This window comes from Dermatophagoides pteronyssinus, unplaced genomic scaffold (assembly GCF_027571235.1).
Source record: "Dermatophagoides pteronyssinus isolate colony J.1.1.1.1 unplaced genomic scaffold, Derpt_VIB-CSIC_2022.12 sq0016, whole genome shotgun sequence".
Lineage (NCBI taxonomy): Eukaryota > Metazoa > Arthropoda > Arachnida > Sarcoptiformes > Pyroglyphidae > Dermatophagoides > Dermatophagoides pteronyssinus.
This window is the reverse complement of record NW_027461540.1, coordinates 995,148-1,021,939: the sequence shown is the minus strand read 5'-3', so window position 1 is coordinate 1,021,939 and position 26,792 is coordinate 995,148. Positions and strand designations below refer to the sequence as shown.

The 26,792-nt window shown below is 27.5% G+C and overlaps 3 protein-coding genes across 11 annotated transcripts; 2 read left to right on the top strand and 1 right to left on the bottom strand.

Moving 5' to 3' along the window:
* Positions 1-312: 312 nt before the first annotated feature.
* Positions 313-16,330, top strand: LOC113792280 (uncharacterized). Of its 8 annotated transcripts, none has more exons than XM_075822260.1 (6): positions 408-549; positions 8,145-8,367; positions 8,575-10,991; positions 11,171-11,521; positions 14,081-15,924; positions 15,993-16,329. In XM_075822260.1, exons 2-6 carry the CDS (start codon positions 8,342-8,344, stop codon positions 16,029-16,031), a joined length of 4,677 nt encoding a protein of 1,558 aa, XP_075678375.1. In that variant the 5' UTR covers positions 408-549; positions 8,145-8,341; the 3' UTR covers positions 16,032-16,329. The 8 variants fall into 8 exon arrangements, with proteins under 8 accessions (XP_075678373.1, XP_075678372.1, XP_075678379.1 ...); XM_075822262.1 differs by lacking the exon at positions 408-549 and adding an exon at positions 6,459-6,576; XM_075822261.1 differs by lacking the exon at positions 408-549 and adding an exon at positions 6,465-6,581.
* Positions 16,331-17,475: 1,145 nt separating this feature from the next.
* LOC113792163 (allatostatin-A receptor-like) lies at positions 17,476-24,184 on the top strand. Its single transcript, XM_027342066.2, has 5 exons — positions 17,476-18,322; positions 22,120-22,314; positions 22,378-22,525; positions 22,619-22,840; positions 22,954-24,184. The coding sequence occupies exons 1-5, from the start codon at positions 17,889-17,891 to the stop codon at positions 23,338-23,340; spliced, it is 1,386 nt and encodes a 461-aa protein (XP_027197867.2). The 5' UTR covers positions 17,476-17,888; the 3' UTR covers positions 23,341-24,184.
* LOC113792162 (cell cycle control protein 50B-like) lies at positions 24,101-26,206 on the bottom strand. Of its 2 annotated transcripts, XM_075822280.1 has the most exons (3): positions 25,684-26,206; positions 24,743-25,470; positions 24,101-24,660 (listed from the first exon to the last, which is right to left on the bottom strand). In XM_075822280.1, the coding sequence occupies exons 1-3, from the start codon at positions 25,743-25,745 to the stop codon at positions 24,332-24,334; spliced, it is 1,119 nt and encodes a 372-aa protein (XP_075678395.1). In that variant the 5' UTR covers positions 25,746-26,206; the 3' UTR covers positions 24,101-24,331. The 2 variants fall into 2 exon arrangements, with proteins under 2 accessions (XP_075678395.1, XP_075678394.1); XM_075822279.1 differs by lacking the exon at positions 25,684-26,206 and having other exon boundaries at positions 24,743-25,647.
* Between the last annotated feature and the right edge of the window lie 586 nt (positions 26,207-26,792).

Sequence of the window (26,792 nt, the reverse complement as noted above, 5' to 3'; positions counted from 1 at the left end):
TATCAACATCATCCTTTTCTTGTTTATCTTGGTGGTATCTGGGTTTTTTTTTTAATTTTCTTTTCCGTGTTTCATTTTTTCTTCTTCTTCTCCGTCAAAACTCTATCATCACCATCACCATCATCAAAATTCAATGATTTTTTTTTCAGTTTCTGATCAAAAACAACATTCATTCATTCAAACATGTCACAAACATCAATTCAAATATTGATGATGTTAATGTTGTTGTTGATGGCCATGTGATTGAATGAATGAAAATTTTTTTTTTGTGGATTTTTTTCAATTTTTTTTTAATTTTATTATCAAAAAAATGAAAACAACATCCTATGTGATTATCATCATTGTCATGAAATTTCTTTTTTTCACCTTAGTGACATAAGAAAAAATCCAAAAGTTTTTTTTCAATCATTCAATCATGGGAAATGGTGAATCATCCACATCAACAACCACCATTCAAAATCAATCATTATCATTTACACCAAATTGTTTAAATTATTGTCTTCGATCATCATCGACATCGACAACATCGACCAAATCATCATCAAATCGGTAAGCAAACTTGGTAATACCACTGTCAATTTTTTTCACTGAATCTTTTTCCGTCGATATAATTTCAATGTTTTTTTTTTTTTTGTTTGAGTAGAAATCATTTGATGATCTACATTTGTTTTGTTGTTTTCTTCTTAACATCCATCCTTAATCTCTAAATCTCATGGTGAAAAAGGTCATCACATGATGATGATGATGATGATCAACAACACACCTACAAAAAACAAAATAGTTTCGAATAATAATTTATTTTCATTAATCAGATATTAGAAAGCAACCAAACCTCCAGGTAACACAAACAAACAATTTTTATTATCCTTAAAAATTCACAATAAAAAATCAAAAATGAAAAAGATTTTAATTTGTTTCAAATAGACATTTCTCAAATATAACAATTAATATTTTTGTAAAGATAATTAGGATTTTGTTTTTGTTTCTCTCTCATAGAATAGATAATAATGACATTTATTTAATCATAATCATAATAATCTCATCATTGAATAATGGATGTTTTTCTGTTTTGTTTCTTGTTGTCATTACATCTTCATGATGATGATGAAGATTGTCAAACAGAAAAATTTGAAACAAATTTTTTTTCGTTGTTGTTTTTCCCATGTTGTGAATGAATGAATCAATGTGTTTTCTCACACGTAAATATCTCAAATGTTTTTTGTTTCGTTTTGTTTTTGTCTGTTTGTTTGTGTAATAAAAACTATTTTTGGATCAATCAACAAGAACAAAAAAATTATTTTCATTGCAAAATGGTCATCCAAAGTAAACATTCTTCTTCTTTTTGTCCATTTATCGCATAATACCGATGAAACTATCGATTCCTTTGATGATCACCATTAAATGGTCAAATCGTTAAATTTATTCATCGATTGATTGATTTATCGAACAACATTAATCGTCATTATCATCATCATCATCATCATTGACCGATATCTGTCCGAGTTATTCTTTCGATAATCGATTAATCAAAGAGTTTTTTTTGATTTTTCCACCCGAAAACCAGATTTTTAAAACATTTATGTATAGATTGAATGTAAACCAAACCAAACCAAAAAAATCGATCAATAATATTTTATTTGGTTCCACCAGTTTCTCTCACTCTATCTATGTGTAATGTTTTTTTTTCGGATGCCATAAAATCGGATCAAATCTTGAATTCCAATCTGGAAATTAATCCGCTGGTTAATGTCCTCGTTTTTTTCATTTTCTGATTACTTTCACATTAAGTTCAATCTTCATTTAGTCATTTTTTTTATCAATCCAAATTGATTGATTCATTTCATTGGATCAAATGGATCTGTCCTTTTTTGTTTGTTTGTTTGTTTTTGTGGATAATTTAATTTGAATCTTGATCTCAATAATGGTCATCATCATCGACCATCATGCAAACTGCCGCAAATTAATTCATATTTTTTGCAAAAAAAACTAAAACATTTATGACCATCGATAACCTTCTTGTCTTTGATCTCGATTTTATGTAAAATTTAAATTCAATTTTTTGTTTTAAGAAATTTTAATATGGCCATTTTAACCTCAAGGATCATCATCATAAAAAATATCATAAAGTTTTCTGTTCCTTCTCTTGTTCAAGGACATTTTTTCTTTGAAAAATATATTGTCTGATCATCATATCCTAGCAATATCGATAGAGTTTTATTTCAACAGCAAAAACAAGTGTAAAGAAAAATCCAATGCAGCAAACACAAATGCAACATTATCATGATTGTAGCATCATTTCGTTGCTGTTGTTGTCTTTATTGCCTGATTTTAGATCTAATTTTTTCAAATCAAACCGGGCAACTATCATTTTCCAAAAAAAATAGTCAGATATTTTGCTGATGATTGCAATAGAAAATAGCATCTTACATATAGAATAATTGGCATTAATCTCTCCTTATTATTATTATTATTAGTTTTTCATGTTAAACCATTATCCACTATCTAATATATTTCATGAAAAATAATTATTTTCATTATCGGGCTACTGCTTCGGCTTCTCTTTGGCTATATTTGATGATGTTATTTATGATCATATTTTTTACCGTTATTATTTTGTTTTTAATTTCTTCAAGATGTTATCATTGTTTTTGTTTTGTTTCTGTTTTTTTTGGATATTTGAAAATTTATAAATCACCAAATTTTGTTTTATATTTTTTAAACAACAAAAATCCAGTTGTTTTTTTCATGAAACAGTGAAAATCACGTTTTCATAATCAAAAAAATGTTTTTCTTATTCATTTTAATAGCTTGTTATTAAAGATTATTATTATTGTAACACTTTTTTTTGGTTGTTTACCGGTTTTCAAGATTTGATTTGATTGATAATAATAATGATGATGATGACATAACATTTATCTGATAAATATGTATTTATCACGTTTTTACTATTGATTTATCTCATTCAATCTATCTCACTCTATAAGACAATCGATCAAAACAGAATTCTTTTCCAGTTTCCGAGCGAAAATTCTTTGTTCCAATAACCTAAGGCCGTGGTCCCACTTGTAAAAACTAACAAACAGACTAAACCGAAAAATGCACTGTGGAAGTAGAAAACGGGAAAAGTTTGCGATTTGACAAACTTTCGAGTTTAACATATCAAGCAAGCATGATCCGGCAAACTAGTTTTTTTAGTTTATACAAGTGGGACCGCCGCCTAAATCTAACCTAAAATAATCGGTTAGGATTGTTTGTATTAAATTGAATTGTCGTTTTTTGAATGTGTTTTGGTCCATTTCTTTTTAAAATGTTTTTCATTATTATCAATAAACAATAGAGCTTTTTAAATATATCATTTTTCGTGACCACCAGTTTTTTGTTTTCATTTTTGATTCACGAATTTTTTTTCTACAAAAGTGATGATGACCATCATTATTATAATTATCCCTTTTTTTCAACGAAAAATAAATGTCCAATGCCATAAATAACGTGAATAGTGATGAATTGAATTATGATAATGATGATAATGGAAAAAACTATATATTGATTGTTTTGACATTGAAGACGTTTGTCGTTTGTTGTTGTTATTATTTTCATTGAATGAATGAATGAATGAAGAAAATTCTTTTTGTTTTCAGTTCTTCTTCACAAAAACGTTAAGCAATACTGTTTTTGGACAATGTTGTTTGTTTGACCAACAAAAAAAAACGTGCTAATTAATCAATTAATTAAACACACGTGCAACTTTAAGTGTAACACTAAACACGTATATTTCATTTAATGATTTACATTTTTTTCTTTCTTTCTTTCTGGTAACATTAATGATGATGATATTTTCAGCAACAGCAGAAAAAAAACTTGGTTAATTTGATTTTTGTGTGTACAGAATTCATAATGATGATAATGATGATCATCATAATTGATTGTTTGATTTTTATTTAATTTTTCGTTGTTTTGTTTTGTTAAAATCTTTGAAATTTTTCTCATCATCATCATCGACATTATCATTAAAAAGTGACCATCTGCCATTTGATTGTGTATGTATACAGGGGACACTCCTGTATAGTCATTTTTTTGCATTTTGTTATTTTGGAAAAAAATCATTTCCATTAATTTTCTCCTCTCTTCTCTTCTCTGTTCAACGAGGAACAAGGAAAAAAAATAATATTTACAATGTAGATTCATCAATACTGATTGATTATCAATATATTTTGGGTGCCAAAAAGCATGGACATTTTAGTTAGCTTTTGATTTCAATTTTCAACATTTTTTTCTACTAAAAATAAAGATATTTTCGACTAAAAATGCATCATCAACGACCCAATTAAACGAATGATACACACAAGCCGTAGACTTTCCTTTACTTCTTTTTTCTTTTAAAGAAAAAATAAGAAAATTATTAGAAGCAAACTGTTTGATGACGATAAGGATAATTATAATTGATTAAACGAAAGTAACCACACAAAAAATCCAAAAACAAAATCCACTACTTTTACAAATATTTTTTCAATCGATATTTTTCAATTGATGTCATCAACTGGTTTTCAAGAATTTAGTGAAAAAAAGTCAACTTTTCTCCTTCATTTTTTTCAGCCAAAAAAGAAAAGAAAAAATCCATATTTTAAGATTAATGTTCGTCATCAAACATAAAAACTTGATGATTCCCAAAAACAACATCATCATTCGACATGATCAATTAATCAATTATTTAATTAAATCTTTCTCTTTCTCTCTCTCTCTCTCTATGGATGATTGTCATTGATGTTTTCGTTTTCGTTGTTGTTGTTGTTAATGTTAATAAATTTCATTTCCTATCATTTCATTCATTTATATAATAGCTGGGCGTAATAATAAAAACTGTTTCGGGTTTTTGTTGGTGTATGAGAAATGTGAGAGAAATAAAATGACATTAATTCCCATATATCCTGTATATATAGTTGATGATGATGATGATGATGTTTTTTTGACAATCAAACAACAAAATGGTGGAATGATGCTTAAAATATGAATAACAATAATATGTTTGAATGTTTGTTTTCCATTTGTTAAAATAGTCGTTTGTTTGTCGTTTGTTTTTTTTCCTATTTTGACCATATAGCCTGGTCATTTCTTGGTGGTTTTTTTTACGGTCTGATGATAATCGACCAAATTGAATGGAAATAGGAATGTGAATTATTTGACAATGAGATAAACAATCATCATCATCATCATTTTGTTATTATGATAATTTTGGCTGGCTTTTGTTTGTTATTTTCAAATTCAAGATTTTATCATTTTTTTTTCATTCATTCATTCATCATAGAATCGAAAACAAAGAGTTATATCTTTGACTGTCTATTTTGTTTGTTTGTCTTGTATACATTGTTTGGTTGGTTGGTTGGTTGGTATGTACCGGAAATATTTTCAGAAATCAAATTTTTTTTTCTTTCCCAATTAGAAGTTATAATAATACCATCGAAGTATAATGATTGTCAAAGTATGTACCATTTATGGCCATTATAATATGATGATGTTTTATTTTCTGTTGATAAAAGTAAATAAATGTCAGGTAAATTTCCCAAATCTATGTATGCATGTGTGTGTGTTTGTGTGTGGGCGCAATATTTATTCAAGATCTTGGCGTCATCATCGTCAATATTTCCAAAAAGTTTCTTTTCAATTTTATCGTTTTATTTCATTTTATTTTAGACATATACACTTAATCAAAAAACAATGACGGATGACGGATGATAAAAAACACTTGTTGTTGTTGATGATGATGATTCAAATATTTTGATTTGAACTTTTTTTTTCTTGTTCATAAGAATAACAATAATCCTTTTTTAAAAAAACAAACAAACAAACAATGTTTATGGCTGAATTCATTATGCATAATAAAAACAAAAAAAACAAACAAACATTAATTGTGAATATCATTATCATCATCATCATTGTTTGTCATCATCATCGTGGTCGTCATCATCATTTCTCTTTAATTCAATTCTTATTATATTCATCAAACATTGCAGTGGAAAATATCCAGTTTTTTTTTGATGAATGATGACTTGATGATGATGTGTGTGGGTGATAATTTTTTAACCTTATTATCCCCATCATCATCATCATCATCATTGTTTAATATGATAATCCAAGATATCCGATTTTCGATTGTCGTCGTCGTCGTTCCATAAAAAAGAATGTTTTTCTGAATACGTACTATACGAATAGGAAACTCTTTTTTTTGAGGAAACGGAAACATTCGAATCTTTTTTCTCTTTTCTGTTTAGTTTCAGAAACAGACGAGAAAAAAACGCATGTTTTCAGTTTTTTTTTTTGTTTTTGTTTGAAATTTTCTTCTCAGATTTTGACAACCACAATTTGACTTTTCATTTTTTCCAAATATATAAAATTTTGTTGTTGTTGTTGATCGATCAAAACCATCTATTGTTTTCATCATCATCATCATCATCAACATAAACAATCGATCTTGATGATGATGATGATAATAGGAGTTAAATCCTGTTATTGTTATTGGAATATTATTTATGGGTTATTTATCCTCACATTTTAGCCTCCCTCAACATCATAACCACTAAAGTAAAGTAAATAAATTTTGATAATGATTGGTGGTGGTGGTGGTTCAATAACCATATTGATAATTTTTTTTTTTTTTGAAAAATCCACGAGAGATACTCATTTGATTCCAATTTTGTCTCTTTGTGTGTTTTGTTTTCTCTCTCGCTCTCAGTGAAACATTTTTCAAACAAATTTTTTTGATTTGTTTGTTTGACATTTTGTGAAATGTTGATTTCGACATTTTTCCCCGGTGACAATTTAACCGAAAATTTTTTCTTTCTTTAAAAATGCATCTAAATCACGTGTCTGTTTGTGTGTGTGTGTGCGCAAATATAATGATAATAAAATTACCAAACATATCAAAGATTATCCTTTCTTTTGTATCCAAAATGTCACAATATTACACACCTGTTTTATTAATTCATCAAGTTTTTTTTGTTTTAAACTAATAAAAAATATTTTTTAGTTTAAAAAAAGCACAAAATGCCGATGATGATGGTGATAAACTTGACATAATTTTTTTTTTTTTTTTTGAGGGGAACGAAAAATTGCACAAAAGTTTTCCATTTTTTCTCCGGATCTCTTTAATCTATCCATATTTTTTATTTTGGTATTCCAAATGTAATAATGATGATTTCTGATGAAATAACCAATTCTGTTAAGTTGTTTATCTCTCTCTCTCTCTCTCTCTCTCTCTCTCTCTCTCTCTCTCTCTCTCTCTCTCTCTCTCTCTCTCTCTCCTGTTTGATTGATTCCTTTTCAACAAGCACAATTATCATCATTTTTTGGTCTTAATTAATCGATCAATCAATCAATACTGATATCGATTTTGCTGTGTAACTTTCTGTTTTTTTTGTTTAGTTATTACATTTCCAATCACACACAGGTAAACGCAAAATACCTTGAAAGATATTTTTGCCAGCAAAAAAAACAAAATGATAATGCGGTAAAGATGTCACACATGATGATGATAATATCAATGGCTGGTTGTAATTTATTTTCATTTTTACAGTTTACAACTACAATATTCCATTAATTCCATTATCGATCTTTGATCATCGTTATTTTCCTCAATAAAAGAAAAAAAGACAGAAATAAAATTAATTATTTTTTTCATCGTTCAACCTTTATTATCATCATCATCATCATCTGATTTGATTGATGTCATAGAAACCAGCAAAAAAAACCAAGAGAATAAAAAAAAAATTCATAGATAATCCATTCATTTGACTTTATTTTGGTGATAATAAACTACTGCTACCACCACCACCACTACGACGATCATCACCAAAACTAAAAACATTCAATTAATTTTTCTTGCAAGAAAAAACTTTCATATTTTTTGTTTCTGGCCAACAGCAAAAACAAAAAACTAAAGATTTTTTTTCTGTTTCTGTTGTCTCCATCAACATCAAATTTTTTTTTCCTCATCCAACCAACCAACCAAACCAAAAACCATTTGTCATTTTGGTGATTTTGTTTTTGTTTAAACATTTTTTTCCCGTTTGTTTTTGTTTTTGTTTTTGTTTTTCGGCTGTCAATCAAAACTAATAAGAAATGTTTTTTTTCTCTCTTTTTTTTCATAACAGAATCTTGGGGATTGAACATCAGAATCACCTTTCATAGTTTTTAAAGTTTGTTGTGAGTGTGCCGGTGTGTGTGTGTGTTTTGTTCAAATTTTATTCTGTGATGCCATATTTTTTCAAATTGTGATTTTTCAATATATGCGAATCGTATTTAAATAGCAACAGCAACAAAAAAAAAAAAAAACAACAACCAACCAAAAATGTTTACTAAAATTAAAGGAAAATGGTAAGTTTTAGATTAAATCGATTGATCAATGATTTTTGGCTATGTTTTATGATTTGAAAATTTTATGATTTTTTGTGAAATTATATCGACAATATTTATATATTGATTCAGTGAAAAATTTTCATTAATTTTCCTTTCTTTGTTTTCATGAATTTTTGATTAACTTTTTTTCTTTTCTTTTCTTTTTATTATCGATATTCATCTCAGGTTTGGTCGTTCAAACAAAGGTAGTTTAAAAATCAAAACATCATCATCATCAATAGAACCATCATTTACGATATCGGATAAACAACGATCAAATGGATCATCATCAACATTACCGGCTGTCGGTACGAAAATGGTCAATAATTTGGATTCCGATAAGGAAAATATCGGGGTTAATAATAATGATAAAAGTTTAACACTTCCATCATCAATTCCAATTAATAAATCATCATCGAAAACTGGTTCAATTGATTTATCATCACATTCATCACATTCTCATTCATTATCATCATCAAATAATTCATCATCATATCATACAGCTATTGCTATGAATGATAATGATTTTAATCTAAAAGATATGCTTGATGGTCAAATCAATTTAAAAGTTTTTGTTAAACATTTGAATCAAGAATCAAATTTTAATGTTGAACGTCAAACACCATTATATGATCTTTTAGTTATTGTTGCCAATCGTTTTGGTTTAAATCCAGCGGATTATTTAATTATTGCTTCTGCTGATGATAATCATCATGATACTGATGTTGATGTTCAAAGAACTGAAAAAACATTAACATTAAAATCCAATCCTGTTGGATTGATTGGAACTGATCGTATTACAATTGTGCCAAAATTACGTAAAAATCGTAATAATAATAATAATAATAATAATGGTGGTCTTCCATTTACAAAAACTATTCGTTTTACAATAAATTTACCACAAAATCAATTAATGGTTAAACGTATTGAACCAACAATAAGTTTTAATCAAATTAAACAAATGATTTGTAGTGAAAAATCAATAGATTCATCAAAATATTTATTAATAAAACCTATGAAAAAATCAGAATCATTAACAGTAATTGATTTAAATCAATCACCAAATGATTATAATCTGAATGAAGTAACAATAATATCACAACAACGTTATGAACAACTTGCCAGACAATTTTCAATCAATTCACGTTCATCATTTAGTTGTATTGAAATCGATGATGATGTTAATAGTAGAATTGATTTCAATGATCATTCAAATCGTCTGAATGTTCAACAAAAAAATGATTGGAGTCAATCAACACCAAATATATCAACAATGATGAACAATCGTCATATACAATCATCGGATACATGTTCAATTTCATCATCACGTAGTAGATGTTTTAAGAAAAAACCAGCACCACCACCACCATTATCATCACATTCATTATTATCATCAAATAATCGTCATCATCAATCATCGTTGATAAATAAATCGGCACAAAATCTAACCGTAATTCATGATGATGATGAACAAGAATTTAATGAACAACAATCAGAACATCAAGAAATTGTTAAATCAACACCTACTACACCTTTGGATTCATATTTTGAATCAACCAAATCATCAAAATTAATTCGATCAAATACAGTGGATGAAATTGTTGTTATACGAAATCAACCAAAACCACAACAAATTGAAAATTATCATATTGTTATTAGTGATATACAAAATGAAAAAATACGATTAAATCGACAAAATTCTGGATCGGATTCAAGTGGTTATCATGAACGTTTATCACCAATAACAACAACAACAACAACACCAACAGATTCAAATTCACCACAACCTCCTCCATCTTCGATTTCACCTGTATCAAATAATTCTTTAAATGAAGATAACGATGATAATGATAAACAACTAGTCAACAACGATTCATTAATTCAATCATCATCGTCATCATCATTATCGCATATAAAATCAACATCGACAGAACCTCTTCCAAAACCTGCTTCAAGATCATCATTAAAATCTAATCAATCAAAAAAACGTCGTGCACCTTTACCACCACCACAACCTTCAAAAAGATCCAGTCTAATTATTCCATTAGAATCTAGTTTATTATCATCATCACCATCATCTCAAATGATTAATAATTCAATAGATTTATCTAGTAATAATCGTATAGAATCACCATGTTTAACAGAAACAAGTGAAACAGAATTACCAAATTCACTTTGTTGTTCGGAAGAATCTAATAATCATCATCATCAAGAATTTCCATCAATATCATTATCAGAATCATTATCATCATCAAACAATATTGATTCTATTGATGAAAATGAAATTGATCATTTTAAAGTCAATCCGTTATCAATAGATGGCGAAAGTGATGCCAAAATTCAAAATGAAAAAATTAACCAAGTTAGCCAACAAAAATTTTCCAATACAACTGTGATTATGGCCGATATTCATCATCATCAAGAAGAAGAAGAATCTAGTATGGTTACCAATCCAATTGAAATCAACGATAACGATGAATCGAACAATATGAAAAACGCGAATGATACTAATGATAATCAAAAGGTCAATATGGACAAAAAAGATGCCGTGGTTGTTGTTACTGCTGTAAATGCTGGTGACCTTAATCATAATGATGATGAAGGTAATTATTTAAAATATTTTTCTTTTTCGTTGTTCTTATCAGATTGCTTCAGGGTTATTTGTTTGTTTGTTTGTTGTTAATGTTGATCAATCGTTTTGTATTTTATTGATTGATTGATTGATTGATTCGTTTATAATTAATTTTCAATAATTTTTTTTTCAACAAAAAAAAATCCAAAGTTAACGATATTGTTTTAGCAGAAACAACAAACAACAAATTGGATAATGTTGTTGTTGCTGTTTTGAATGATAATGAACAACAACAACAACAACAAATTGTAATAGAAAAAAAACGATCACGTTGGCTTCAATTATTGAATGAATTCGGCCCAAATGATGTTGATAGTGATGATAATGATGATGATGATAATAATATTATGGACGAAAATAAATGTTCACATTCCATTGATGATGGCCAAAAACAATGTAATGAATGTCGTTATTATATTGATAATTTTAAATTATTACGTTCAAAATTTCAAAATGAAAATTTTCATCATCACCAACAACAACAAATAATCGAATCATCAGGTTTTTGAAAATTTTTTTTTATTATTCAATGTTTGTGTGTGTGTTTGTCCATGTGTTTCTATGGTGTATACAGGGTTAATTATTATTCCTAATATACACCTGTCTTTGATGTCATTTTGTCATTCTTGTTACTTGTTATAATTTGTTGGTTTTTGTCTGTGTGTGTGTTTGTATCAATACATTTATCTTATACTCCTCGTGTTTATATAATAGATAAACGTTATCATCGTCATCGTTTTTTTTCTTCTTCTCAAAATCATTTCGGTCAAAGCAATTTTGTTTTGATTTGATTCATTAGAAAAACAAAAAAAAATTGAAAAATGATTGAAAATAAAAAATTTGAAATTCAGATTTTTTTTTTATAATATCATTACAAAATGCTGTTAGCCACTAAATAATAATAATAATTTTAAGCAAAAGCAAAGCAAAGTTTACTGTTGTAACAAAAAGTGATTAAAGGTATTATAAAATTTTTTTCTTCTTCTTTCTGGATATAGTGTGTGGTGATCATAAAAAGAAAAAAATTTACAAAATAAAAAATTGCGTATTTTGGCAATATGCAGCAATGAAAATACTCTTGATAATCTTTTTTTCTTGTTGATTTCAATCCGTTTTTTTTTGATATCAAACTAAAGTTCCATATAGATGATCTATGTGTGTTTGTTTGTGTCTTGTTTCCAAATGTTGTTTTTTCCCTAAACCTGGATTAATTTATCAGATGAAATGAGATGCATTTAGCATTTTGGAACCTCCAACACACTTAGTCAGGGTTTTTCAACCAAATATTTTTCTACGTCCTTTCTACGTTTATTTACTTTTGTGCATCTGTGATTTTTTGATTTTTTGAACAAAAAAAAACAACAACAACAACAATGTGTTTGAATTGGTTACGTATCATTTGGAAATGTTTGAATCGTTTTAAAGGTAAATTATTAATCATCATTGTGTGGATCCTGTTTAGTTGTTTTCAATCAATTTTTTGTTTTCTTCAATTTGATTGCTTGTTTCTTACAATCCTCTCCTCTTCTTAATTTTATCTGTCTTTTTTTTTGACATTTCCGTTGATTAGATGAATCAATCAATCATTGTTGTCAATGATGATGATTCTATGATTTGATTGACAAACAAATTAAATTCTTCAATGTTAATCATCATCATCATCAATGATGATTGGTTGAGTTGGTTAGTTTTCATTCCTAGAATTTCTATTACAATCAATGGTTTGTGTGTAACTAAACGGAACTAAACAATGTTTGTGCAATGTTTTTAATCAGATGTTGTTAAATTGAAAATTTTTAATTATTTGCTCCAGTGTGTGACATACGATGTTATGATAGTTAAATTAGATTAAATTAGATTGACATTAATGATGATCAATAAATGAGAGTAGGTTTTACTTCTTTTCTAATAAGAAACATCAAAGATATTAATCCCGAACAAAGGTTTCCCAAGCAGCAAACATGCAACAACAAAAACAACAACAAGTGTCAAATTAGTTTGGCTTAATGATAATCTTTCAGTGATAATCAATTATAATTATAAAGTTAAACAAGTTTTTATTATTATTAATTTAATTTTTTTTCTTTTTGAATATTCAAAATCAATAATGATGATGAGGGATTGTCCCGACAACATTGTTACCAAAATTTCATCAATGTTTATATAAAAATACATTGTTTTTGTTTTTTGCCTGTTGATTTGTAAATTTTCATTTGGTTTTTTACTTTCTCTGTCTGCCTCTCTTTGGTAATTATCGTATGTCGAGAGAAAATCATTCTCTTGCATTTCAAATCCAATTTGTTTCCTTGTTTTTCTTCAATTCAATTCGAATAACCGAATAAATCACCCGATCAAAACAAAAAAAAAATTCAATCAATTTTGATGATTATCTAAGGTTTTTTTTCGGGAAAAAATCAACAAAAATTTCATCCTTTTTTTTTCTTCAACCAACCAAAAAGAGAAAAAAAAGAGTGTTTTCCTAATCATCATTATCATAATCATCATTGAGCTTTTATCATCCAATCAAACATCCTTGGTTCATCATCATCATCACTATAGTTTGAAAATTTTGTTTTCAAAATTTTCGAATCAGTAAAAAAAAAAAGTAAATTTCGTCAATTACAATTGACGTTTGTTTTGTGTTTTGATGTGTTTTGGTGTGTGTGTGTGTGTGTGATTGCAAATCGATTAGTTTGTTTCATTCATTTGGCTAAATCATCATTGTTGAAATTGTTGAAATTTTTTACTTTGAAAAAATCAAAATGAAATGCTCATCATTGATTGGATCAGCCGGGAAATTGTATGGTCGAAGCCAAAAACTGAATGAAATTTCCTCATTTTTTCTGTTTGTTTGTTTGTTTGATTTTTGATCTTAAACAAAAAAAAATATCCATATGTGTTAATCGTATTTGTCAGGTTATTTGTCGTCTTGTTGTTGTTGACTAAACTGTTTTATTTTTGTTTGTTTGTTTGTTTTTTTCAAAATTTTCATTATTAATCGTTTTGTCTTTTTACATAATATACATGTATATTTGTTTGTTATTACAATTTTCGGTGTAGGTGAAAAAGAACATTCAGTACAAACTAACGAAGATACGAAAACAACAACGACGGTAAAAGTGCCTGAAGTAATTGATAATGATGATAATGTTCGAACGGTTTCTAACAACAACAACAACAACAACAATGGTAACACTGATGATGATAATGTTGAAATAGTCGATGATAATCAAACGAACAACAGTAGCCATAACGAAGAAATGAAAAACAAAACGATTAATGATGGTAATGATGGTGGTAAACCACTTGTTGTTGTTCTGGATTGGCAACAACGATCATCATCATCATCATCATCAACATCAAGTAATAATGTTGCTACAAATAAATCCACATCTGTAATTAAAATAGATGCAGATAAAAACGAAACCAACAACATTGATCGAAATAGAATAACGGAAAATATTGATAAACAAGTTGAAGTTGCTTTAAATGAATTAGAAGATACGCTAGAACAATGTTCATTATTTAATAATAATAATGATTATGATGATGATGATGATGGTAATCATGATGAAAAACTGTCATCATCATCATCATCATCATTAAATGGTACAAAAATTAAACTAAATGGCCAAATCAAAACGACGACGACGACATCTAAGACCTCATCATCAATGGGTAATAATCGTACAACAAAAGTAGTGATTAATTCAATGTACGATAATAATAATAATCATAATCATAATGATGGTATTAATCGATTATCATCAAATTCATTTTCTGTACGTGATGGTATACGTAAATTTAATACAATAAATGAAACAAATGTTTCACAACAAGATCTATCTAGTCTACGTTCAACAACAGTGCAATTGAATCCATTTGTTCGACGATCAACATCAAAAATTTATAATGATGATAATAATGGTGGTGAAAAAATGCCAAAAGTAAATAGAAAATTGGATAATTTTCAAATCGGTTCGCTTAGTGAATCACCAATCGATATTTATCAAATGAAAAAACCATCATCGATGATGACCAATGTTGTTCGCAATAATGATAATGATAATACGAAAACATCGACTGTAATTCAAATCAACAATTCAAATAATGATAATAATAATAAAACAACAACAGCTACTATTCATTATAATGGTAATGTTAATAAATTATCATCAGTTGTTGTTGTTAATAATGATAATAATCATCGTGACAAATATTTGATGAAACAAAAATCAGAATCAATGATCAACAATAACAACAACAACAACAATCATGAAATACAACATCGATCGAATAACAATCGACCAATGTTGATAACCACCAACAACAATGTTTACAACAAAAATAATACCATCAATGTTAATAATAATAATAATAATAGTAAAATTAGGTTGTCAAAACAACATTCAAATGGTTCTATTAAACAATTATCCTCACCATCATCTTCATCATCACCATCACCAACTGATTTTTTACAAGAACTTAAACTAAAAAGTAAAACATGGAGTCATCGTAATAATGGATTGGAATTTTCAAATCCCGCATACGATCAAGTTGATACGAATCAAAATTCTGAATTACGACAAAGAAATTTCCTACAACAAAAAAGTGTTGATAATGTTTCAATTTCGATTCCGCCTCCGCCGCCACCACCACCACCTTCACAACCATTAGTACCATTGACACAATCGGTTAATCGTATGATTACATCACAAACATTGCTTGCGCCAAAAGGATGGAATCAAAATCGTCCAACATCAAAATCAAACAATCAAATTCATTCACCATTACGTAGTGTTTCTATGGATTTATCCAAAAATACAACATCATCATCAGGAGATTCTCGTGGTGCACTTTTGAATGAAATCAAAAATTTTCATAATAATTCTCGATTAAAAAAGGTAATTGATTTGTCAAATTCTGTTCTGTTTTTCATAATTAACCTTTTTCAATTTTTCTTTATTTTCAGGTCGCAAACAATCAACCATTCAGTTTGAAAATCAATTGAATTTTTTTTACATATTTTATTCTCTCATTCTCATAATAATCGGACAGATTTATTATATGAAACCAATTTTATTATTGTGATTTTCTTCGTTATTGGATTTTTTTGTTTTTGTTTTCCATTTCTCTCTTTCCATCATTACAAAACATTCATTAAAATCATCACACACACACACACATAAACGGATCATCCGTTATCCTTAACATAATTATTATTGTGTTTGATCTATTGTCATTTTTAATGAATTTCTTTTTCTTCCCTCGGTTTAAATGTTTTTATCCTGAATGTAATAAATAAATAAATAAAATATTTATCCAAAAATATTTTTCAATTTGAATTTCATTTTTTTTTTTTTTTTTGGATACCAGATGGCTGAACAATCTTTTATGATTTATTTTTCTAGATTCTAGAACCAGTGCTGCCATCATTTGAATAAAAATTTCGGCTGGCCATTAGCTTTTTTTTTTGGTTTTTCGTGTTTTTATTCAATTTCCGTAAAAAAAAACATTATCATTCGGAATTCCTTTCGGAATAAGATGACGATTTTAAGAAAGAAACAAATAAATAATATTTACCGAAGGGAAAAATAATTCAATTTTCAACTACTACACACACATTTATTTCTGAATAAACAACAAAAACAACGTTTTTTTCTAGATTCATTGAAAATGGAATTCATTTCCGTTTAGTTTGGTTGTTTGGTTAACATGCAAAAAAAAAGATAAAAACTATTTAACTGTTTTGGATCACTGTTGTGACGTGTTTCAAAAAAAAAATTCAAATCAAGTCTCGTTCAAACTTCTTTGATTCGTTTTGATTGTAAATTTGAAGAAAAGAAAAAAAATTCACCTGAAATATTTTAGGGTATTTTACAGTCGGAAGAATTTTTGCAAGTGAAAAAAAAATGATAATTTGATTTTTTTCTTCAACCAAAAGTCGAAAGAAACACACACACATACCAGCCAAATGACGTAATGCAAAAAAAAATTAGAAAATCAATCAATCAAATCAAAAGATTCATGTACGTCATAAACACAATCTTTTTTTTCTTTTTCCTTATCAATAACCAAAAAAAAAATTGATCGAATTATTTAGCTTCTTAATTTCTTCTTTTCTTAATTTTTTTTTCGGTAAAGTAAAATTTTTATCGATTGACGAAATTACCGAAAAAAAAGAATCGATTACAACAACAACAACAACCGATTGATTGAAAAAAACGCATCAATAATCAATTGATGATGATGATCACTATTGGATGATGATGAATGATTTTGAGAAAATTTTTGCCTTGTTTCATTCAAGGCATCTTCATATTCGTTTTATTGCATTTGGTGTTTTCTTTTTTCTTCACTATCTATCTATCTATCCATCTATCCATCCATGTTATTGTCTACCACTATCATAAAAATTTTTGTTCAATAAAAAAAAATTCCAAGTGTGAGTTTTGCATATAGTTAGTTAACACACACACACACACACACAAAACAATGGAGAAAATTCCATGACATTCAATGTTGTTTGGAGTCGGCGTCAACAAAAAAAATTAGTCGATCCAATCAAACAGAATCTGCTGGAAATTGCCCATATATATAAATTCATCATTCAGTTGTTGTGCAATGGAACCACTTGTATATCTTGATAATTCTTTCAGTGTTTGTTCATTATCATCATCATCCATTCGGGATCTAAATATCTGAATTTGAAAAAAAAATTTCGGGTAAAAAAATGTTTATCAAAAAAAATCAATCAATCAATCAACAATCATCTTTTCAATGTAAAATCATTAATCAAAATAGCATATAGTAAATTGTAAAAGTTAAGTGAAAAAATAAAATAATAAAATTTTAAAGTGAAACAAAAATGGATCCATTTTGGCTCAATAATATGAATATTACTGGTAATAATTCAACATCATCAACAACAACAAATAATAATGGTTCTAGTATACAAATAAACATTGATGATATTAGTACATTGGAAATATTGGATCGATCAACTCGTACAATTTTGGTAATACTTTATTCAGCAACATCAGTTTTGGCATTTGTTGGCAATATTCTTGTTATTATTGTTGAAATATTTGGCCGTCGATCAGCAGCATCATTAAGAAAATTTCTAATCAATTTAGCTATTAGTGATATTCTGTTTGGTGTATTTGCTGTACCATTTACATATACTGATTTTATGTTTGGTCGTTGGATTTTTCTACCATGGCTTTGTCCATGGGCACAATTTATACAAATATTATCAATTTTTATTACATCATTTACATTGACTGTCATCAGTATTGAACGGTTTGTTTTAATTTTGAATTTATTATTATTTTGATTTTTACAATGCAATGAAAAAATCCATTAATAAATGTCATTTGCACAGTGGCCTTACAAACAAGAATTAACCCCCCCCCCAACACACACACAAATTGTCCATTATTATTATGATTATCATCATGCGATCATCATCAAATTTTGTTTTTTTCCATATAAATATTGCGAAAAAAAGAAGAAAAGAAAAAACTTTCAACACACAACTAGCAATTCACAATAATCGATTCTTCTTCTTTTTTTCTAGCCATTCTATTGTATTATTTATTAAAATATTAGTAAACAATGTCATTGAATTGAATTGAATTGAATTGAATGACAGAATTATTATCAAAAAGAAAAATTATTATTATTATTTTATCAGCGACGATAATAATAATAATAATAATGATAATATTGAACAGGAAAAAAATATTGCCTCAAGTTTATTATTATTATTATTATTCAGTAAAAAAAATGGATAAATATCCATTGACAAATTTCATATATTCTGCTTCCATAAATAAGCTTATGAAAATATAAAATTTATATTTAAAAAAAAATCACATCCAAAACAATCAATGGCATGCAAGCAAACAAACACTTGATAATAATCTTTTAGTTATGAAGAAAGAATTGAAAAAAACTAAAAATCAAAAACAAGAGAGAGAAAAAAGAATGTAAATTTTAAAGTCTTTCCATTTTCTTCTTTTTTTTTGGAGGGGGGGAAAAATAAGATTCTCATGTAATGAAAAACAACAACAATTTTTCTGTTGTTGTTTTTTTTTCCATAATCCAATACCATCCCGACAAAATATGTGTGTGGATGTTTGGATGGATGGTGTATTCAATACGCTGTATTGGATACACTTGCATGCAGGGTAATAATAATTTGATTTAGGCAACCACATCAATAAAGAAAGAAAGAAAATTCCACTATCAATAATGATGATGATGATGGTAAACAATATTTTTTTTCGTTGAAAATAAATAATAAGTAAGAAAGTGAAAAATTCAATAGAAAAATTCAATATTAGCAAACAATTTTGCACACACACACACACACACAAGTTAATTCCAAATATCCACACACACACACACACAATCCCATCAACCATCAACGATTCGATAGAAAAAAAACATTTTCAATATAAATTTTCACTTTTCCTTTTCCTCTTTTATTTGTTTTTTTTCTTTCTTTCATCGATACAAACAATATTCTGTTGATTTTGTAGATATTGTTAAATAGAAAAGAATCAAAAAGAATCGAAAAGAATCGAAAAGAACCGAAAGACTCAGCAGAAATAACGAAGAAAAAATACATTTTCATTTTCACTTGAAACCTTATGTATGATGATGATAAGTCTCAAACAGTTTTTTGATGAAAGCAAAAAAAAATTCATTTTTTTGTTTGTTTGTTTGTGTGTTTTTTCAAATGAAATTGGATCATACAAATGGATGAAGATCACATGTTGTTGTTGTTTTGTTGTTGTTTTTCTCGCCAAATGTGGATTGTAAATCCATTAAGATTTTTGTACTTTTTTTCTCTCCCCCCAGAAACTTGTATTATTTTGTTTTTTGATGTATCAAAACAAAAAATATGATTATTAGGAAAAACAATGTTTTTTTGTTTTGTTTGTTTGTTTGTGAATATTATATGACATTTAAATGAGTGAAAAGAATCGGTGTAATCGCCAAACAAACAAACAGAATTAAAACCCCAGAAAAACAAAAAACATTGAGGGAAAACAAAAGAAAATGAAATATTAATTCATTGAAAAATTACATCGTTGGTTTGTTTTGTTTTGGTTTGCTTGGATTTTGGAAATTTCCAAATAAATTTGTTTCAAACTTGGATTATCAAGTGAAACAAATGAAACACGCAAAACACGCAGAATTTTTATTCCGAATTAACATTTATTAACCGTAATGGGAACAAAACAAAACAAAAATACAAAATCTATTCTATTTGGCGTTTCAAAACTATAGGCAACTTTTGTTATCAACAACTAATAAACGTAATTATTAATTTCTTGAAAAACAACAAAAATAGGAATTTCATTTTCCAAATGAAAAACATAAATTTTCTCGTTTTGTTTTTCTGGTTTTTAGGCAAACCAAAAAAAAAAAAATCATTATTTTAATTAACATATGTATGAAGCGGCCAGAGAGAGAGAGAGAGAGAGAGAGAGAGAGAGAGAGAGAGAGAGAGAGAAAGATCTGGGATTCCATTTTCCTCTTGGATTTCATAAATCAAATCCCCAATCTTTTTTTTCTCTGTGAAAATTAATGATTTTTTTTACTATTTCTGTTTTGCTGGTTGTGTTGATTCAGTAAATGTTTTTCATTTTAATACAATTTCTAGATTGAAATCGAATTGGATTATTATTGTGTTTCAGTATGATCTAATAAAAATCCAATCAATCGATCGATCGATCAATCAATAAGAATCAATTATAATGATGATGATAATTTTTTATTTAAAAAATGAATCATTTTTATCACTTTAGAAATTGATAAATAAATATAAAAAAAAGTTAAAGTGTCTTTAAATTGATCAGAACAAAAAAAAAACAAAAATATTCCAGATAATGGGAATTGAGAATCTCAAGAGAGGGAGAGAGAGAGAGAAGATTTTTTTATCAATTACTTTTCACTTGTTAATCGATTTATAAATAGCAAGGAATAAATTTCACTTTTTCACTTTATTTATTTTATTTTTATTTTCGTTTTTCTGGCTTCCAAACACAAAAATAATGACCACTTGATAGAATTATTGATGTGAAACAATTATTGTCGATTTTGGTGTGTGTGACAGAATTGAACATTTAAACAAACAAACAAACAAATCGAGAATGAGATAGATAAACAGCAAATTGACAAAGAATCATTGAAAAACAAGACTTTTTCTTCATTACTTTCTCTCTCTCTCTCTCTCTCTCACTCTTTCACTCGGTTTATATTAAATTACTTAAGTCCTGGTCTCATTATTTAACGAAGAAGAAGAAGAAAGACAAAATGAAAGTAAAAGAGAGAAAAAAAAAAATAATAATCATCATGTCAACCATAAAAAAAAATTTGCTACAATATTAATTCTAAAATCATAAATATTCCAACTGGAAACTAAATATCTAATTTTTTTCCCCGTTACTTACTTTAAATGATGAAAGAAACATGATCAACAACGAAAAAAACAGCTTGTTTTTTATTCTATTCAGGCTAAAAGAATTCAGTTTTGGCAATTCTTTTTTCTTTGTTTCACTTATCTTTGTAATAATATCACCAAACACGCACACACAGAATATTCTTTAGTTTTTGGCTGGACACAAATATTGACAATCAGAAATCAACAAATGAAATTTAATGAAATGAAAAAAAATCCCTATAGAGAGAATTCTGTAATCTTTTTTTTCTGGTAAAAATAATCGCTTTTTTCTGTGTGTTCGAACTACAAAATTGTTGATTATCGTTGTTGTTGTTGTTGTTGTTGTTGTGCAATGTTGTTGTTGTTGGTTTTTTTTAATTAAAAACAACAACAACAACAACAACAACAAGGACAATATTTTATATTTTAGTTCATTGTTCTTTTTGACAACAACAACAACAACAACAAGTTTGTTGAATATTGGAAACACACAAAATGTAATGAATTTTTCTTCTACTTTCTTTTTTTTACATTTTTCGTTTTATTGATCAAACATGTTTGGGTGTTTTTGGTTTGTTTTTGGGTTGATTTGAACCGATCATAATTTGTTTTTTGTTTTGTTGTTTTTTTCGTTGTTGTTTAGATATTATGCTGTAAAATTTCCATTATCAAATCAGAATAAATGGTTAATGGCAAAAAGTCAATATATATTGATTATTGGTTGGCTATTAGGTATTATATGGGCATCAATACCGAATACAAAAATTGAACAATTTGTTTGGGATAATCAAACATATCAAGATTGTCGACCTGATCATGAATTATATGAAAGTCGATGGTAAGTGAAATTTGTTTGGAAACAGTGTATTTTGTTTTACATTTTCAACTTTTTTTTTAATAGGTATAACATAAGTTCAGTAATGTTAACATTCGGTTTTCCATTAATAATACAATCAATTTGTTATGCATCAATAATTAGATGTTTATTAAGTAAAGATAATTTACAATCATCACAATCATTTGCTAAACAAAATCGTGATATGACAAGGGTATGTATAGTTTTAATTTTTATTTTTATTTTTTGCTAAAGAATAATGCTAAAACGAATTCATTTCAAAACAAACAAACAAACAAAAAAACAGATAATCCGTATGTTAGTTGCAGTGGTTATATTATTTCTTATTTGTTGGTCACCAATAAAAATCTTAATGACAGTTATAACGTATAGTCCTGAATGGTTATTTATACATGATCCATCAAGTAATAATTTTTATATTGCAAGCTATTTTGTTTGTCATTGGATGGCAATGGCAAATAGTTTTGTCAATCCAATTATCTATTCATTTATGTCGAAAAGTTTTCGTGTAAGTTTCACTATAAATAAATAAATTCTATTTTCTTAAATTCTATATTTTTCATTCATTCTAATAAAATTAATTCTTCTTCTCCACTTATCTTCTTCTTCTCTCTTTGCCAGATTGATTTACGTGATTTAGCAAGAAAAATCTGTGCACAAAATAATGATAATAAAATGGTTTATAGTAATAATACAAATACAAGTAGACATCAAAGCTATTATAATCATAGCCGTATTTATCGTTCATCATATCGTCAACAGAACAATCAAAATAATCAACAACAACAACAACAACAACCGAATCCAGCAAAATTATCATCATTTTCGAATGGTACTGTTGTTGTTATTGGTGGAGATAATACAAATAGCAGCAGTAGTAAGGATAATGTTCCATCGATAAGCCAAACATCATCAAACAATAGTGATGATAATGTTGATAGTAGTAGTGGTGGTGGTGGTGGTGGTGGTCATTTGGCAATATGTACCATATCAGTTATACGATTATAATGAGAAACATTCATTTCATAAACATTCCCATTCAAAAATATCGATTGAAAACAAATTCCGGATAAAGATAACATTGAAAAACAAAAAACCAAAAAACGAAAAAACCAAAATTTCAATGAAGAGATAGTGTACATATATCCAATGTGATTATTATTTTTTTGTATATTCCTTTTACAATCCAAAATGGATCGGAAGTAAGTAATGCCTAAAATTGGCAATTTTTCTTGATCATCATCATCATCATTATCATCATCATCATAATAATGATGTATATAAAAGTTGTTGCGTAATTTGATGATGAAGAAGCAGAAGAAGCTTGAATGACACACACACACACTCATACAGAATGCATGTAATACAATATCTTTGTCATTGTTTTCCCAAATGAACCAAAAAAAAAAAATATTATACATTCTACGTTATTATTAAATGATTAATGATAATGATAATAATCATTGGGCTTGCTTTATCATCATTATCATCATCATAAACAACAAAAACAATGAAAAACGACAAACGTGATTGACATCCAAGGCAACAACAACAAAGGTATGAACCAAAAAAATATTCATTAAAAAAACACCCGATACAAATTCCAGTGTAACTTTTCCTATGGATATATTTCATTGATTCTTTTTTTTCGCTCTAAAATATTCATTGCTGCCCAGTTCAAATCACCAGAAAAAAAAACTACAGGATCTCATCACACAAACAAACAGACAGACCAAAATGTCAAATTGATTGTAATACAACATTTAAAAAAAAAAACCTTGACTGTATTCAAAATTCTGTAAATATTATGAATTATGAAATGAATAAAATGAAATGAAAATTTCAATCATCATTCTTATCATGACAATGATGATGATGAATATAGTGAAAAAACTGACAGAAAATGGAAAATAGAAAGTGAAAATAGAAAATACTGGAGATATTTATACAATAAAATATAACTTTATCAGCGGCAAAAATCGATATTTCTTTCTTCATTTCATAATCGATAATTTAATGGAAAATTTGTTGTTGTTGGTTGCTGCGGTTGTTGTTGTTGTTGTCGTTTAATTTTCTGTCGTTGATGTTTACGTTCATTTTCATATTTCGTATCATATAAATATGGTGTACGGATATCGATTCGTGATAATTCACGATCAGTTTTACCAAATCTACGTTGAAATGCAAACAGAATAAATGTCCAAACAAAACAAACACAACCAACAACAAGATAAATGATCGATAAAAATAGATATGGACCACCAATATATTTATTTGTATTGGCTAGCCAGAATATTTTACGACCACCAAATTCTTTGACAGGATAATCTAATTTTTTTGGAGAAAAAAAATCAATTGAATCAATTTTCAATAACAAAAGAAAATTCAATTTTTTCAATATTTTTCTTACTGTAATCAATTTTTAGATAATAAGTACCACTTGGTAAAGATTTCGAAAATGTTGAACGTGGATGATGAACAATACGAGCATAAAGTTTACGAAAATCTGGAAATGCAGCAGCACGCATCCATACGATTAATGCTTCATTTTGTAGACCATTATTATCCGGATTCATTGGATCCAAATCAAATATTGTTTTATTACCCCAATTTGGTGGATTAGTAAAATTTCGAAATATTTCATAATCAATTGAATTGGTAATCGAACGATCAATTGGCCAGGCAATATTCTGTCGACTTAATGGTACAGTACGTATCGTATGATTCATATAATCCATTAGCCATAAGGAAAAAGTATCATTAAAAAGACTATTTGCACGTGTACCACATGGTACAATTGGACGATTTTCCCATTGTTCTCGTCGTTGTTGTTGTTGTTGTTGATTATGATGATGTTGATAACTTTGATTATTTCCATTATTAATTTTAACCATTTTAAAACGAAATGGTTCACAATCCGTATGTACAGTTGGATAACCATGAAATTGTGAAAAATCTTTCGACCGAATATAATGCAGATGATTTTGATAATAATTTTTTAAACCATAATAAACATAAACATTTGAATGAAATGATTCAGGTAGATTGAATTTATACCAACAAATACATTCAGGTGGTGGTTGTTGATCATGACTTCTTCCATTATGCCAATCGGTTAATATTTTCGAACAAGAACGACTACCCGTTAATGGTATACAATCAGTATAATCAATACGAAATATTTGATCACCATAATATGATATACACATAAAACCAATACCAATGGTTAATAATGATATTGATGTAATCAGAAATGTAGCAAAAATTGAATAAAATTTTATTAATGGACGATATGCAGGTAATTGTTGTTGTTTATAATTTTTTATTGAAAAATAATTAAAAAAATCTAACCATATTTGTTTCATTCGATTATTATTCTGTTTATTCAGAATAATTTCATTTGTAGGTAACATTACTTCGTTTTGTTTTCAACGTTTGTCAAGAAAACAATAAAATACCAATAATAACAACAGCAAAAACAACATGATTCTTATCTGATTTTGAAATGAAATGATGATGATTTTCATCAGAAACAAAAAACCAATTTACCATTCATTTCGCAGAATAATAAAATGACAATGCAAATTTGATGAACAGGAGAAGAAAATCATCGGTCAATGACGATGATGATGATGAGAATTTCATATCGTAAAATTAATATGTCAATGAAACCTTCATTTTTTTCAAAACAAAACAATAATGTAGTTCATTGACATTTTTTTCCACCACTGTTTTCACTGATTCTGATTACAAATCATCAAGGACCTGATCATAATGGTAAATTCATTAATCTCTCTGTCTGTGTATTATATTGGTTCAAAATTCTGTTTATCATTTCAATCATTATACATCTCAATTAACGGAAAACTAAACTAACTGAAAAGTTTTTTGTTTTGTTTTTGCACAAAAAAGAAAATTTGTCAAATCAAGAAAAGATAAATTCTGCAAATATAAGCAAAAGTAAGTAAGTAAAAGTTTCTCTCATCAAAATGATTGACTAATGAACGGGTTTTTTCAACTAATTTTCTTGTTTAACAATCATAAAACTTTTGAAATTTTTTTTAAGAAATTCGTTTTTTTTTCTTCGTTACGATGGAGAAAAAAAGACATTCATTCATTTTCGAGAGAAAAAGATAACCAAAACACTTGATAATGATAATCTGATTGGAAAATAGATAAAAATTCTGAAGAAAAAAAGAAAAATTGTACACGAAAGCACATGAAAACATGCACGAATTTTCATTCGAAGAAAAAAAATCAGAATAATCTGAATTTTCGGTGAAAAAACAAAAACAAAAACAGAAAAATAAAGGAAAGCCGCTTATCAGATCATAAGATATATCTTTTTACCCAAAAAAAAAGAAAATTGATCAGGCAAAATTTCTGTTGTGACCGATTGATGATTGGTTGGATTGCCTAATATTATATTTGCTTCAAAAATTCCTTGATTTGTGTGTGAA

Coding starts and splice junctions, on each gene's coding strand:
- LOC113792163 (XM_027342066.2), top strand. CDS start 17,889: ATGGATCCATTTTGGCTCAATAATATGAATATTACTGGTAATAATTCA. Junction 18,323..22,119: donor ACTGTCATCAGTATTGAACG/GTTTGTTTTAAT, acceptor GTTGTTGTTTAG/ATATTATGCTGTAAAATTTC. Junction 22,841..22,953: donor TTATGTCGAAAAGTTTTCGT/GTAAGTTTCACT, acceptor TCTCTTTGCCAG/ATTGATTTACGTGATTTAGC.
- LOC113792280 (XM_075822257.1), top strand. CDS start 416: ATGGGAAATGGTGAATCATCCACATCAACAACCACCATTCAAAATCAA. Junction 550..8,574: donor ACCAAATCATCATCAAATCG/GTAAGCAAACTT, acceptor TATTCATCTCAG/GTTTGGTCGTTCAAACAAAG. Junction 11,522..14,080: donor ACAAATAATCGAATCATCAG/GTTTTTGAAAAT, acceptor TTTTCGGTGTAG/GTGAAAAAGAACATTCAGTA.
- LOC113792162 (XM_075822279.1), bottom strand. CDS start 25,541: ATGTGTATATCATATTATGGTGATCAAATATTTCGTATTGATTATACT. Junction 24,661..24,742: donor TTATCTAAAAATTGATTACA/GTAAGAAAAATA, acceptor CAAAAAAATTAG/ATTATCCTGTCAAAGAATTT.